The sequence below is a fragment of the Punica granatum genome, chromosome 1, assembly GCF_007655135.1.
Source record: "Punica granatum isolate Tunisia-2019 chromosome 1, ASM765513v2, whole genome shotgun sequence".
NCBI lineage: Eukaryota > Viridiplantae > Streptophyta > Magnoliopsida > Myrtales > Lythraceae > Punica > Punica granatum.
In genome coordinates this window covers 43,917,689-43,934,934 of record NC_045127.1, presented here as the reverse complement: position 1 = coordinate 43,934,934, position 17,246 = coordinate 43,917,689, and the positions used below count along the sequence as shown (strand labels likewise).

The 17,246-nt window shown below is 36.2% G+C and overlaps 1 protein-coding gene across 1 annotated transcript; it reads right to left on the bottom strand.

Moving 5' to 3' along the window:
• Nucleotides 1-4,364: 4,364 nt before the first annotated feature.
• Nucleotides 4,365-6,399, bottom strand: LOC116193037 (50S ribosomal protein L5, chloroplastic). Its single transcript, XM_031521766.1, has 3 exons — nt 6,078-6,399; nt 5,503-5,703; nt 4,365-4,932 (listed from the first exon to the last, which is right to left on the bottom strand). Exons 1-3 carry the CDS (start codon nt 6,333-6,335, stop codon nt 4,591-4,593), a joined length of 801 nt encoding a protein of 266 aa, XP_031377626.1. The 5' UTR covers nt 6,336-6,399; the 3' UTR covers nt 4,365-4,590.
• Nucleotides 6,400-17,246: the final 10,847 nt, after the last annotated feature.

Here is a 17,246-nt window from a genome sequence, read left to right as displayed (position 1 = left end):
TAGAAGATACCTTTATTGGCAAATGTAAAATTTCACAAGGAATAATCAAAGTTGCAATATTTAGACTTTCGTGTTTAATTGTGAATATATCAGACGAACTAAACAACCAATGCAAGCATTAATCCCGTCAGCATAGTATCACTAAAGGTCTAATATAGTTTATAGAAGCTGGTGTCCCCTAACCTTAAGCAAAAGAGCATATAACTAGCAAATGTTTTTGACAAATGCATTAGGAGCAATTTGAACTAGTGACATTGGGATTGTCAAACCACATGGGAGTAAGCTTATTAGCTACTAAACCACTACCTTTTGTGGTACATAGATGTCTAGTTAATAGGATGATTAATCGGTGGTCAAATCATAGGATGATTATTCCTACGATATGAGAAATTCCATGGTCAGGTTTTCATAAAAAAAAAAAAATTCATAATCAGGTATCAATATACTGGAATAAATTGCATTGCCACTTTCATCTGCAACCGAATTTATCGTATGTACTTTTTTATTAATAGCTCCTACTTACAGGAGGTGTCCGATGGAATTCGCGGCTTAAAGTCAAACTTTGAAATAAGGTCTTTAATGATTTAGTAAAATTAGTATAAGTTAATGTATTTTAAAATTTATTTTTGTAGTATTTGAAATGCAAAATTACTAATTAAAATTTTCAATATTACTTTGAATTAAATGCAAAAGAGATTACTTCAAAAAAGTCTTCCCGTGTAATCTTAATATTTCAAAACTTTTCAAAAAAAGATATGATAATTATGTTAGAAAAGAAGAGTAGAATGTATTAACGGACAACCCTTGTTTCATAAAAAAAGAATTTAGTGTTACCAGTATGGGTTAATTCAAACAGTTCAACGTTTATTCTCTTAGAATAAAATTTCATAGTCAAGTCTTGCAAAAGGAGAAAATCCATGCTATGAGGCTTACCCTCTTAGTTGATTGACCAAACTCGAACTGAATTAGGCGAGGCTCATTGTGTTTTCAGATATCAGGGTACGCAAAAAAAAAAAAAAGAATTTAACTTTATGGAGAAAATTAGAATTAGAGGTTATTAGGAGAAAAATTAGATGCGATGAAGAAAATTCAAAATGAAGAAGATAATATACAAAGATGAGTAATAAGAAATAAAATTGTGGGAAAAAGTGAGAATTCAATTGGAATGCTTAAGAGGGAGAAAGCTGGAGATTTGTGGGAAAATTAATAAGGTCTAGTTGAATAATCAATATAAACTAGACTTGACGCCCGCGCATTGTGCGGACTCTTATGATTTGTTTTTGAATTTGTTATAAAAATAAATAAAATATATACGTTATTATGACTTATTATGTTTATGACTTATATATAATATTATATATTAATAGAGGTCTATTGATTGAGAGTATAGATTTGTTATTATTATATGTTTTCTTTTTCTAATAGAAACTTATAAATTTACTTGTAATATATTTGTATAGATGGTTTTATTTATTTTTCATAGAAATTTATTCAGAAACAAGATACGGCCTAATGTTAAATCTAATACAACTTTTCATATGAATAGTTATATTAAATAATACATATTTCGCGTATCGATATTATAAAAACATGATAATTTGTACATTTTGTACTAATATGAGTTACATATTTGCAACTCTTACATTAAAAGTTCCATATCCATATAATATATTGGACATTTGATATATATGTCACTTTGTAGGGGCCTAGAAGGGGGAGCCCCTCATCTAGACCCTCTCTCGGTGACCATCTAGTGCCTCGATGTTATTTTTTAAGGTGTAATTAATTTATTTTATTTTAATTTCTCATTTTTAAAATTTTTGAATAATTTTAATTTGCAACCACTTATAAATTACAACGTGGGCAAATTTAACGGTGTCAAGTTCACATTAAAAATGTCTTTTTTTCAAAAATAAAATATGAAAAAAAGGCATAATAAAAAAAAAGTTGGATGGGAAGTTTCGAATACAAGATAATTGACATAACTAACCATGTTTGTACCACTACAATATTAATAAACTTATGCTTATCTCTTACATTCTTTAATTTTTTTATTAATTATTTTCCATATGTTATTAAATTAAAGAAGATGCATGAAAAGGCACTCAACCAAGAGTTGAAGAAGTGCTCAAAAATCCTACGTGACAGACTCACATCACATGAACGGAAACTCCTCATCGCACAGGCTCGATGAGCCTACTTTAAATACCTATAATAGATGAAGAAAAATAAAATTTATTAGCATTTGAGTTATAAAATTTAATATTAGAGGGTTTAATACTTTAAATACCTATAATAGATGAAGAAAAATAAAATTTACTAGCATTTGAATTATAAAATTTAATATTAGAGGGTTTAATTTATTATAGGCAGATATATAATACATAAAATTTTAACTATAATATTTGATTATGGGGCCTAAGAGCATCTGCAATGCTTTAAAAAAATCGACTCAGTTGATTCCACGTGTCAATTGGACTGAGACATTTTTCTTCCATCCATTGTAGGGGAAGATAAATTGTCCTCCGGCCCATATTAGAGGGCTGGGGAATAGTTGATGTGCTCCACTCGGAGCACGTCAAGTGCTAGGCGTGGCATCGTAAGCCTACAACCATTTCCCCTTTAATAAATATGTAAATAAAGTTTCACAAATGGCTCCTAAAGTGGGTCTCTCCATTGTCGAAGAGAGGGATAATTTGTAAAAAGTAAAAATTGAAAAAGTAATGATTAGTTGAGAGAAAGTAATGATTGTGTTGTTGAATTGTGAAAAAAGTAATTAATAGTTGAGATAATTTAGTATTAAAAATTGAATTGAACGTTATTGAAGAAAAAAGAAAAAGTAATAATTGTGTTGTTGAATTGGAGATAAGTAGAGTTAAAGTGAAATAGAGTAATCAATATTATTCCAAAATCAAACACACCATATACTCATAATTTCTTCAATATCTAGTTCTGCTGCTTATGGACATTTTTTGGATAATGAAAATTCCCCCAATTACGCTTATTCTCCCTTTTGTAATATAGATTAAGTATTTGTTATAAATTAATTAAGGTAATAAATATATAGAAAGATTAGAAGAATGATAAGTATGAGAATATGTTTTATGGTGGTCTAAGGTAGCCAACAGTAAAAAAAAATTTATTTTTATGAGATTTTGAGATATCACAACCGTCTAATTTAACAAGGTTAATATTGTTAAATACAATGTGACTTATGTATTATTACTCAATACTCTCCATCACGCATGGGTTAGATTAGTTTTGAAGGCCCATCACATGTAATTAATTAAATGGAGGGTAAACGGTGTGCATGGCAAATGCTCTGGCGTGACCAACATGTGTGATTAATTAAATAAATAGCATGTATTCATTGAGTAATAAATAAATAAAATCATACCGTATCCTACAAGGTTAACCTTTTAAATTAAACGATCGTAATATCTTAAAATCTCACGTGGTATTAGAGCAGATTCAATTTGTCCGTATAGCCTCACACCACGCCAAGTCCATGTTGAGGGCAGTTATTCGGGTAGCATGTCCGATTGACATGTAAAGGCTCATGAGAGTAAAAATACACGTGTCCAATTGACATGAAGAATTTTTGAAAATAATAGTTCACGTGTTCCATTGACACGTGAGTGTTGGGAGTGGTTTAGGCCTAAGTGTCCTACTGACAAGAAAGCCGTGATTGTTGAGAGAATAGTTTAGGTCCAAATGTTCAACTGACATGTGAGGACGAATGTCGATAGTTTGCCGTCCTACATAGAAAAACAGAGTATAAATTCATGGGTTGAGAAAAAAATTAAGTTTATTATTCTTTCAACTCGAACTTTTGGATTCGAGATAAATGCAATTGCTTCTATGCCCAATATAAATTCTTCAATTTCTATTAAATCAAATTTTATTAATTATTTATTATATCCTTTTGATTCAATAATTAAATAAATTGGATTCACAATTTCTTTTTTCTTTCTTCTCATTATCCAATTCATTTTCCATTATAACTAATTATAATTAATTTCTAAACACTTGTTTGATCAAAATTGTTATCAAACACAACATACCCTTGAGCTGGAAATTTATAATTTGATTTCATCAGTTGGGGCTTCTTGGTTTGACATTTTCTATTTCTTATTAAGCTTATGAATCTTCATTATCCAAAACCTAGCCTTGTGCTTAAGGATCTTCTTAAACTGAGATGTAAGGATGAATACCAGTTGACCTTGTGAGATGAAAAAGCTAAATGGACATTAGACAGACGCTCAGTTTAATGACACTTGCTGTCAACCCAACACCAGAAGGTCTTAACTTCAATTCACAATGGTTCTTCTTGCGTTCTTTTACTTTCCTATGGAAAGGAAAAAGGATGAATACACAGACACTTCAATTGAAAAAAGAATGTGGAGTCAATGTAAAATTCTGATATGGAATCAAACAACTCTAGCTGAAAGATCAATCTGTTACGAGAAAAAGATCATCGTTCATCATTCAGCAATGACAAATATTGATGACACAACCTCGATATAAATACAACAAGACAAAGCTACACGAACCTCTTACGTTGAATTACGAGCAAAACAAAAGCAATCCTCATCTTCGCGACCTGCCCTTCGATTTGGAATCGAAATGGTGGGCCTTCAGCTTCTTCTTGCGCTGTACGACTGCGGGGCCACCACCTTCTCTGAAAGGCATGCCCATGAGGGCCAGCAGCCTCTGGCCTTCCTGATCGGTCTTGGCTGTTGTTGTGATGCACACATCCATACCTTTAGGCTTCCCAAGAGCATCGAATCTGATCTCAGGGAAGACGCTCTGATCGCGAATACCAACGCTGTAGTTTCCATGACCGTCAAAGCTGTTAGGATTCACACCCTGGAAGTCCCTTGTCCTGGGGAATCCCAAATTGATCAGCCGGTCTAGGAACGAGTACATAATCTGTTGATAGTTCACGACAAGGTTGTCAGTAGTTCTAGATCACATTAAATTCAATGCACATTGCAACTCGAAAGACAGAAAGCAATGCTTCACAACGATATTATCAGTGATTGTATCCATACTGCCCAATCACTATTATTGTTGTGTCCACATGCTTCCCGTCTACTCGAAAGGAAAATATAAAAGCATGCCCTGAACATGACCACAGGACAAGAAAGCCTCCTAATGGTGCTATCCAGTAAGAACACGAGCACAAAGCCAAGCACTGACTTACCTATAAACAGCTACCATCTCAATTGATTATATAATAATATTTATTATACTTATTGGTTCATATCCTGTACTGAAGTATGTTTCTTTGCTTCTGCCATTGCGGCATGTTCAGCATTCGTATCTAAAAGCTAAATCACAGGCATTGCGCAATTTGACATCATCACAAGCCTGGAGATTAAATGGCAAGTTTGATTTTTGGTGGCCGAGCTACAGATCAGCTTCCCCCGAATCAACGAAAAGATCTTAAAGAAATCAATCTGACTAAAAAGCGAATTTGAACTGCGAAGACATGCTCACATTTCCTCTGAGTGTGACTGCGATTCCTAGTGGCTGGCCTTCTCTGATCTTGAAAGTAGCCAAGGATGCCCTCGCTCGAGTCTTCACGGGTCTCTGCCCTGTAATGAGCGCCATATCATTCATGGCCGCTTCCAAACCCTTTGCATTCTGGGCGGCATCTCCCATACCGCAGTTGACAACAATCTTTTCAATCTTCGGAACCTACTCATATCTCATCAAACATTTGACATAGAAAAGATTTACTTTTCAGCCAACAACCAAGAGATAAACAGCGAGGCAATATTATTGCAGTGATCATTTAGACGAATTAACATTAAAAAGTACAAAAACACTCGAATTATGACTAAGAACAGCCATGGTTTATCGCATACATCATTAAATTAATCGAATTTCAAAGCATTTTCGGGAAGAACAGTTAGAAGAATTCAAAAATTTGCGCATTTGACCAAACAACCATAATGTGCTACCGAATCACTGCAAAGTGACGGATGAGCTCAATTTCAGATTACGCCAGTGAAATCCACAGGCTTATGAGCAGCCATGATCCGACCGAAATTGAACGGTCGATCGATTACCTGGTGAATGTTAGTGTAGGAGAACTCTTCTTTCAGCAGGGGGATAATCTTCTCGAGGTAAGTGGCCTTGAGCCTGTGCACCTTCTCCGCTTCCGACTTCTCCACCAGCACTATCCCGTCGGAGGCCCTGACGGAGACCGCGGCACCCCTGCTCCTCTGGCTCCCCCAGGGCAGTCGCACGGAAGGCGGAGCTGCAGGGGCTAGGACTTGACCGTGAAACGACGACGCGGCGGACGGTAAAAGCGAAGCGCACGCCATGGGAGAGCCTGGCTGGTGCTTCAGTTGGAATGCTGAAGCTCGCTATCAGCGGAGAAGATAGGGGAGGAGTTAGGAGGGTGGGGATCTGTAAATGGGGCTCGGGTTGGACTTTATTTACATTCCTGCCCAAAGAGAACACTCGTGGGCTTTCTGTAAATATTACAAATGTCGGGGTAGTTGTTTTTTTTAGGCGTTTGGATAATGAGAGGACGGGGGCGTCCGGTAGTACCGTGAAGGGGATAACGTCCCCGGCCACACAATTAAGGATGCAACCGAGACGAGCTTCTCGTATCCGGCTCGACAAATACTCGAGACGAGCTTAATAGGTGCGCTAAATCTAATATTCAAGTATGATCGTGAGCAATTCGAGCTTGGCCATTTTAAAAGCGAGCCGAGCTCAAGTTTTCCAATACTCAACTTGGTTCGGCTAGGTTGCACCCTAATCCTAATCCCGCCATGATCAACAATCACTTTAGCATTGCCAAATTGCATTTTCAATTTGACATTGCTAAACCAATTTGTCTATATTTGGTTGTCGAACGAGGGATTAGGATAAGGTCGAGATAGAATAGAATGGAAAGACATTTAAAAATTCATAGATATATGATATTCCAATCTAGTGTTTAGAATATGTCAGGATTTTGTGATTAAGATGTTCAAATCAAGCGACCAAAATATCCTTATAATAGTTGTTTAGGAATAATAATTATTAACAATAAACTATGCATTTGAGCCAAGATCCATCCGATTTTGTCGAGCCCGCGACCTTGACAGAATCCCATATGCCCAACAATCTTATCCGAGATGGTCTGGGCACCTTCGATACCTAATGACCTCAACTCGTATTGGGCCATATATTGAACCACCACAAGCAACAACTATAATCCATATTACTCGGTGAAATTCTTGAATTTTATAAAATGATAATAATTGATAGAAAAGTTAAATAGACGCAAATCTCATGATCCAAGCAATAACTGAAGTCTTTCCTTCTTCTCAAAATTATCGTATCCAATTTCAAAGGAAATAAGCTAAAAGTCCAAATCTCATGCTACTTCCATCCTAAAATTCAAACACCCGCCAGATCCCATCACTCAAAATCCAAAATTATAACATTACCACGTCATAAACCCCATAGCATCATAAGCCCCGCCAAATCATAAAAAGCCATATCAACCATCTAATGCTAGTAAACGATCAACACGAGCTTTTATAAACTCGGTCCTCGAATCAGAATAAGTAATTGATCGTTGCGGGATCTTTGATTATCTTCTGGCACACTTTGAAACAATCTTCAGGGGTGTACCCGGTTTGCACAAGATGCTTCTTGGCAATCAAAATTGATAAAGAACTCTGAAAATTTGGATGAAAACTGCAAGGAAAATTATTGTTTCAAATTGCATTTAATATATATTTTTGTTAGTATTTCAATATTTTCAAATCATATTATTTTTATTCAATGTTTTCACATAATATTATTTTATAATTTTAAAATAATATGTATCTTTTTATACTTTTTAAATGCATCGATTTAAGGGCATTTATTGCTCTTCAAATTAATTATACTAATATATAGATATGTTAATCTGATTTTCAAACAAAAAAATTATTGTTTCAAATTGCATTTGATAATGAAAAACATTAGTACTCTAAATAAGAAATTGATCTTTCTAAATGTGATTAATTCAAATAACATGATAATCAATATATGATATAACCCGTGCAATGCAAAGTTAATGTAGCAAAATTCCATATCAATTAACAATTCCCTTAACAAACCGTGCAACACAAAGTACAATTAACTCGAGTGCAATCAATGTAATAAAATAAAATAAAGTATAATTAAAAGTATTTTTAAAAAAAATCAAATAAAATGAAGTATAATTAAAAGTTTTTTAACGAGATAAGATTAATAAGAATTAGTTACCAAAGTTAATGACGGTTGTAATTAAATTCTTCTATAATTGAATATTTCGAACTACTATTGAAATAAATAATTTAAAAGAAAAAATATTACAAAAGTGATTATAAGATATACTGAAAAAGTCAAATAAAATTGATTTCTTATAATTAGTTGCATCCAGGTTGATATCGTTATGAAATGACAAAAAGTTACAACGAAATTGAAAAAATTAAAGTAAGCACCAAAAAACTATTGAATAGAGGACTTTGAAAGACTCAAAATTCATGATAATTTTTTTTTATTTCTTAATACTATATGTGTTTCTAATTTCTTTCAAATTATTGCTAATCATAATAATGCATGGCAATATAAATGTTAAAAATTTGATAATCATATGATTATCTTTTTATTTGGTGATATTCTTAATCCATTTTAACACGATTAGATTAGTGAAAGATTTTAACTTATTACAAGCAATAAGCTACAAAGTAATATATAGCAATAAATGCTATCAATGAATATAAACTTGACTACGGAATAATAAATAGGATCATAAATGCAAATGTAACGTATCATGGGTTTAGAACGGCTATCTAATATATGTCTATATATATATAAAGTTGAAAAATATATAATAAATTGCGGCATAATTGCAAATGTGTATATATGTATATATATATATATCATTATGATTAAATTAGTAAACACATATAAATTATTAAATGCTTAATAGTTTTAATATGCAAGGACATTCTTGATTTTGAAATAGAAAAGAATTTCTTAAAATTATATAGAAATAAATTTCAATTTCTAAAAGTTACATATCTATAGAAAAACTTTTCTACGTAATTAGAAATTTAATGAAAAATCTATTGATACGCAATAAGTATGTTCAAATATTGACTACTTTGAAATAGTAAAAGATAAATCCATTTAATTTTTTTTGAAAGTATGAATTTGCAAAGGAATTTATGATAATAGATTGCTTGAATTTTTCGGTTGCAAAACAAATGAAAATTTTTTATTAAAATTTTTTAGAGTTTAATATTTAAAAAAGTGCAATATATTTTCTAAATAAGATCATTTTGTTCATTCATATTTGGTATTATAATTTACTTTGAATTATACTTAATTTTTCGTTGTATGCATTAATGTCTGAATTGTTTCAATTTATGAAGTTATGATATCAATTTTTTTTCAAATCCCCTAAAAATAGCTACTCTAGCCAAAATCCCCTGCATAGCACTGGCAAAACAACTAGTTTATGTAAAAATTGCATCTAAAAGTTTTTTTTTCTAAACAATGAACGATCTAATAAACCTATATGAAAATAAATATTGCAATAATTTATACTCTAAAATAATTAGTTAAGCTCATATAAACTATCACAATCCGCTAATTATTTTAACTTACAAGCATATCAAAATATTAAATTTATGAGTGAAAATGAGGAATTTGAAAGTGCTATTTCGAAAAAAAAAATGCAAAACAATAAGTTACCCATACAAAGATGTTTAAAAAAAAGCACAAAACACTAATTCTATGAATTCATATCACATAAAAAGTAAAATAAAAAAAGATAATAATTGAAAGCAAGGATATAACAAAATATATTTTTAAAATAAAATGCAAAATGAAGTTTGTGTACTTGCACTTAATATCTGTTGTGAATCTGGTAATATGAAATAATTTAATAAAAGTTCTATGCACTTTAAATAAGAGAATTAGTGACAAAATTGTCACTAACTATTTTAAATTATTCTAATAAATTAAGATTATCATTCAAAATTTTCAATTATTGTTGAAATTTTTTTGCTATTCTTGATAAGTAAATTAATCTTTTATAAAGTTTAAATGATTACCATTGAAACAAAACGAGAGATTATTGGGTGATCCTACCTCGCCACATGGCATGAGGAAGAACCAATTAAATTGCAATAAACTAAATAATAAGTGTTAATCACTCGATTAATTGTGATAAGTCTTTTTAATTGAAACAATCTTATTGGTTCTTCCTCACCACATCATTATGAGGTAGGACCATTCAAAATTTTCTCAAACAAAACTGTGCATACCTGTCAAATGAGTTTGCTCTCATTGCCGTCTCCATCAATCCAGGCCTCGATCTAGATCCTCGGAACTCTTCAAAATTCTATATATGTCCCTAAAACACCGATCATAACATCAATAGTAAGTAGTTCAAAGTAAAACCTCGTAAACTAACTAGAAACAATCAAAAATTACATAAAACTAATAAAAACTAATCTAAGACATGGCATACTCGAAGTTCTAGCATACAATTATCACTCAAAATAAGATCATATGACTCGTTCTTGACTCAGTTATCACTGCAGGTTTATTATGCAGCCATGAAAGCAGCTATCAATGAAACCACATCATTTATGAAATTCCATCACCGATAGAAGAAATTTATCAAAGAACTATTTTGCAATTGCACGAACCATCAATCAGGATCACATCCATATGATATAGTCTATTAGCACCAGAAATGGATCTACATTATACCAGAACCGACAATTCCTCTTCATGGCTTAAACCTGATAAAAGGGCTTGGTCCTAGTTGGCACGAGGAATCAGTCGTAACATCTCAGGTGATCCTTATCAGACTAGTAGACGACGCGTTGAGATTTCATGACTTATACAGACAAATAGAAAAGAGAAAAGAAGGAAGAAAAACAGCTAAAGTTCCATGCTAAGAACGGGAAGAATTATGGCTAAAAGTGAAGGGATCTTACATATCCATCGCATCCAGTATGATTACAAGTACACGTATTCTACAGACAAAATCGTTATAAATGCGACACAGACTTCTCATGTTATCTTTCGGATTGATGCTCTATTTGGTATATAGCATATTACGAGAGAATGATACCGCGTGAACTTCTGATGTGACCATTCAGACCGACGCATTCTTTGATTTGTAATGGATGAACGATAAAGCAAATGTGTATCTGGTCTTTATAATGTAATGGAAGAATTATAAATGCTCCGGTCGCTCTACCTGCCATTTAAAAGTTCTTATCCAAATAATATTTCCCAATATTCACGGTCCCGCTTCTACATAAAGGACATGTTGTCGTTCAGCCACTCGCACATCTCACTTCTGCTCTCAGGTATCAGGCAATCGGCACTATCAGTTCTAGCAGTCTTGCATCTTGCAAAATGTCAAACTTTACCTCTCAGAACTCCTCCAAGATGTCTCAGTACTACAACCTCCCAAGGTACTTCGATATAAATCGTTTTCTTCAAGCTTCTACAAGAATTTATCATCTTTCAAGATATATTACTTTGCCCAGGAAAACGGCTGAAACCACTTCCGGCACTCCTCAATGTCCTGGAGTAATACTATGAACAATTTGTATAGTACGTTAAGAAACAATAGTTTGAAAATTTCTCATAATTCTTTCGGAAGTTTATCATGCATCCTAATAAGGAACATGACATATCGTCTCGGAAAATAAATGACGATCACAGCTTAGATCCATTTTTGATGTAGTTGGGCGAACTCATTTGACAGTATCATGCTGCAAGGGACCTCAATTTCATTGATAATTTGCAGAATCTTGTAATGCTAGTACTCGATTGTAGTCATTTGTAATTTGATCATGTTCCTTCCTTTATCAGCAAGCCGGGGAGTATCCCACAAGAACAGCAGCTGCCGACTCAGGGAAGCTTCCTTGGACTAGATTTCACGAATGTGGGGAATGGGACTGTGCTGCCTATGGAATGGGATCCAAATCAGTTCATTCCTAGGGGTGGCCACGGAGGCTTGGGCGGTCAGCCTATGGTGCTGGCTGATGAATACCGAGCCAACCTCCAGTATGCGGATTCTGTACCATATTATGGGATGCACCCCCAGAGGCTGAGGAACATCTACGGGCAAGACAGGCTCCGAAGGACCAACTTTATGCTGAGTCAAGCTGGATCCATCGTAAGAGCTTCAGGCCCGATGCTCCATAACAATGCTCCCTTCCCTCCTCAAGGGATCACTGAGGCTCACCACCCTGCCACGAAGGTCGGTTTCACAAATTCTTTCTGAAAAAACAAATTTGCCTGTCACTAATATATGTATTTGGTGATGAATCAAGTTACGTGATGGTTTTCAGTTTCTGCCTCACGTCCAATGGCAACCTAATGTCTCGTCTAATGGAGAACTCAACCTCAGTGGCGGGGAGAATGCACAGCAGGCGGGGAAGATGAGTGCTTCGATCGAAACAGTGAAGGAATTGCTCGAAGAGAAGCTGAAACTTATTGTAGACAAGCAGGTAGACATCTCTGACTTGAGTCTCTTGACTCAACTGCTGGAGAGCTTAAAGGGCGAGAAATCGGGTGGTGATGGTAAAGTCCTACAAGCATCAGAGACTAATCCCGGAACGAGCTCTGCTGGCTTAAAAACTACTGCAGTCGCTCCAGCACCCCCCGGTTCTAGATGCTCAGACAATGACAAGACTGCGGAGACTCTCTCTCACGCTGCTCCTCTTGAGAACTCAGAGTTACGGAAGAACCTCTTATGTGGGGCATCTAAACACTCGAAAGGCCAGGAAGTTTCTGAAAATGCTGAAGTCCTGAGGGCTGATGCTGAGAATATGGCCATGGCCAAAGGTCCTTCAAAAGCCTCAACAGAGTCGGGAAAAAATGAAGTGGACAAGGCCACAGGCAGCGAGAGCAGCCGACTGCTCCTGATTCTTCTGCTAAGAGTCAGTCCGCGAAAGGCCTGCTCCGACAGTGCAAGTGTGTTACAGGAATTCTTGGCCCTACGGATGGCAAACTGGTGATCCAAGCTGCAGCTAGCGATTCAAAAGACAGAAAGGAGCAGCAGATTGCTTCTGATTCTTCCGCTAAGAGTCAGTCCGCGAATGGCCTGCTCCAACAGTGCAAGAGTGTGGTGGCAGGAGTCCTTGGGCCTGCAGATGGCAAACCGATGATCCAAACTGCAGCTACAGATTCAAAGGACAGAAAAGAGCATCAGTCTGCTTCTGATTCTTCTGCTAAGATTCAATCAGCGAACCACCTACTCCAGCAGTGCAAGAACGAGACAGGAATCCTCGGCTCCGGTGATGGCAAATGGGTGATCCAAACTGCTGTTATCGATTCAGTGAACAAAAAGAGCAGCAGACTGCTTCAGATTCTTCTGCTAAGAGTCAGTCGGCGAAAGACCTGCTCCAACAGTGCAAGACCGCGAAAGGAACCCTTGGTTCCGGGGATGGGAAACGGATGATCCAAGTGCTGCCTCATGGCTCTAGTTTCACTCAGGTGGCAGGCAATCCATCATCTGAACAGGCTAGCTTGAATAAGCCAACTCGAGCTCTCAACCCGCTGGCACCAGGGCTTTACTCCGAAAGGGAAAGCCATCGCAGGTGCAAGTTTACTCCCCGGCCCAAAGGAATCGAGTTGTTCCACCAGAAATGGAATCCTGCAGCTTATTCCTGGTGGGGCGAAACCTGGAACTGGTCTCTTGCCTTTAAAACCACAGCAGCAGGAGTCCGGCTGGGGAGGCTTCCTGACCAACGGGCAAAAGCTCAACCAGACCTCTCAAGCTTGCACCAGATCATGGTGAACCGGTTCACACAAGGGGATGGACCGATTGTGGAACGCGGCATTCCACAGAAACCCGCTGCGCAGGGCTATGCTGTCCCTGGTGATCCTCCCCTGAAGGAAGAAAACACAGTGGGCACTGGAAAGAACTCTTCCAGTGAACATGGAAAGGGAAAGTCCTTTGTCTCTGCGGCTAATACCCAGTCTCAAACCCCCACTGCCGAGAGCAACACTCAGCAGTTGAATCCCGTTGTTTCGGTACAGTGGGACCTAAACCAGCTTCAGATGCTTGCCCAATTGGGGATCATAGACTTTCCAAAGGAAAGCCAGACCCAACACGTAACAAACAACCAGGTCATCACAAACTCGGGCTGTCATTCGGCACAACACCAGGGAGCAGGATTTTCGGGTGCAACACATCAACCAATGCCCAACCAACAGATGAACGTCGCAGGAAACAACGGACTTCCCCTGCAGCAACTCCAAGGAAGAGGTTCTGTGCCATCCCAGATGTACTCCCCAATGATCTGTTCTGTCCAGGGATAACATCCAATGCAGTGCGGGCCTCATTGACCACCACAGATGGAATTCGGCCGGATATTTAAGCAGTTTGCTGGTATGGGCAATGCCCACTGCATCCAAAGGATGGGATAGACCATGCAAAAGAGTCCGAGATGTTGATGTCTTAATGATCACAGAGGATTCGAAACTGGGAATAAGATTGCAATAGTCCTGTTTTTTTTTGGATAGGCAGACTGCAATAATCTCTTATGTTAAATTTATCTTGTTTTCAATAGTTTTGGGAGGCTTGTCCCCATTTATGAATAAAGGCGTCAGTGTCTCTACTGGACCAATGTAATTGTCCTCCTTTGAACTTTGCTGAAGTATTCTAATTCTTTACCATGTGATCTTTCTAATAATTTCATTCCTCGTTAACCCCGAAAGAAACCATCCATGTAAAAGTGACAGGACAGAAGGAAATTTGTAAAGCCCGTATTAATCTCCCGGAGATGCTACATTTATCGGATAGGATACTTCAACAAGTATGCAGAGTTGGGAGAGAACCGAAAACTACTCATGGATGGCTCCCGACAAGCCAGCAATCTACTACTGAGATGAAATCTGTAAAAAGATTGAACTTCTGGGGTTGCAGATGTTGGATTTATCTCCAACTGCATCTTCACGACAACTTAAATTTCTAGTTACTGCGATCAAACTTTCTCACTCAAACGATCAAGCAAACCTGCAAGTACTATACCTTTTGGGTATTTTTAACATTTGAAATTGAAGTGGGAACGCAATAATTTAGCCGAATAATGAACAAACGCATAAAATTTTGGCCAAAAGAAACTGCAACTATCAAAATGAACGATATTCAATAATTAAAAGACAAACACACCACTTTACACACTAGAATGGTGAAAGGAAGCTTTGGTTATTAGTAGCCGACTGAAAATTATCCAGTAGCTGAACAATCCGGACCGCGAATCTCTCGAACTCTAATATAGTGTATGAAAAGAGAGCCACTTTGTTTGGATTCGCTCGGGCACTATGTTTGATGCGTTCCATAATCAAAACTCGAAGCCATAAAGAGCTAAATATGCTTGAAGTGTAACGGGAAACCAATTCAACATTTGACGGAATACATGTCTCAAAAAGGTCTTGACTTGGTCCTCACCAGCTTTGTAAGTTCAGCGGGTTACTGATATCAAAATAACTAATAGATGAAATATGGAGGTCTCGAAGAAGATAAGAGCAAATACATAATCAAAAGAGGGTGCAGTATAATGACGCACGCTTTCGCCTGGTAATCCAGGTTCAATACTCGGCACTGATTAAACGACCGAATCCTTCTTGTTTTTAGTAAGATCCACGGTGTCATCATCACATACGTACTTCTTTCCAGCAGCGGTGGTCCTCCACGCCATTTGCATCTACTCGATTGGGACGCCTTTGGTGTCGGGTAGGAGCTTGAAGATGAATATGGTCATGATGATGACCCAAACAACAAACAAGATGAAGAGGCCAAACTTGAAGTGGCAGAGCATCCATGAGAAGATTTGAGCCACGAATAAGGTAAAGATCATGTTGACGACATTGATGCTCTGAGCTGTGGACCGGATCTCCAAGGGGAAGATCTAGCTTGGCACTAGCCATCCTAGGGGCCCCCATGACGACGCAAACCTAGCCTTGTATGTGCAGATGCATGCCACCAAGCTGCCCGCCTACCATTTGGGCAATGGACCCGGTTACCGCTCAACCCAAACTTCCAGGCTGTGCCTGCGATGATTATATGGAAAGGCGGAGATGAAGTTAGCAAAAAAAAAAAAAAAAAAAAGAACCATTAAACTTTAATCAGATAAACGTGATATATAGTAAAATAAGAATTAAAAAGGAAAAAGAAAAAAACTTCGATTACTACCTGCATTAACAATATCTGCAAACCACCTTCGAGGAACAAGAAACGACTGCCGACTTTGTCGACAATGACAATCGACACTGAGGTGGCGATGCAGTTGACAAAGCCGGCGATGACGGTGGACATAAGGGAGGCGTTGCTTCTGAACCCGACAGTCTTGAAGAGGATGGGCGCATAAAACATGAAGACATTCATGCCAGTAAGCTGCTGGAAGAGCGGGATGCAGAAGGCAATGGTGAGCTTGGCCTGGTACTTACGCCTCCGTATGTTCCCCATGTGCTCTCTACGAGCTTCGAGGATTCGCTGGTGGCGATCAAGTCGTTGAACTCCTCTTCCATGTCCTAGACCCCGTTAATCTTGACCAACAATAGTAAAAGATTAATCTATTTAAAAAATTTTAAAAGTAAAAATTTGTAAAAAGAATTTATAACAATAGATGATTTGCACTGTTTTTTCCACAAGATATATGGCAATCATCTTTTAAAATTTTTTAGAATTTGATATTTAAAAAATATAATATGTTTTCTAAGTAATCTCATTTTCTTCGTCCATATTTGGTATTATAATTCATTTTAATTTTACTTAGTTTATTAATGTATGCATTAATATTTGAATGGTTTCAATTCTTAATATATACATATATATATATATATAACTTAATGAACATTTTAACTGTGATACCAAAATCCTTTAAAATCCATGTAAAAATTAACCATTCCAATCAATAGCTCATGCATGACACGAGCAGAAAAGGTTGAACTGAATTCTTACATCACCATATTATCAAAAATATAAAATGAAGCTCTCTCTTATTGCCATGTCATCATCATCCATACTAAGAAATTTCTTATATTCTTTTAGAAAATATTCTCCTATAGATTGCCCTTTATATTTATAATATTTTATTACTTACTATTAAGGAAAGTGAACGTATAGTGAAATATGCAAAATATTATTCTAATTAAATAGATATCGTTTTGTTGTATGTGTATATATAGATATTATAGTAAAGTATTCTTATAAAAAGGAAAGG

Excerpts from the sequence above, each read along its gene's own strand:
- LOC116193037 (XM_031521766.1), bottom strand. The coding sequence starts at position 6,335 with ATGGCGTGCGCTTCGCTTTTACCGTCCGCCGCGTCGTCGTTTCACGGT. Across the intron at positions 5,704-6,077 it reads CCTACACTAACATTCACCAG|GTTCCGAAGATTGAAAAGAT; the intron begins GTAATCGATCGA and ends AGATATGAGTAG. Across the intron at positions 4,933-5,502 it reads CAGTCACACTCAGAGGAAAT|ATTATGTACTCGTTCCTAGA; the intron begins GTGAGCATGTCT and ends AACTATCAACAG.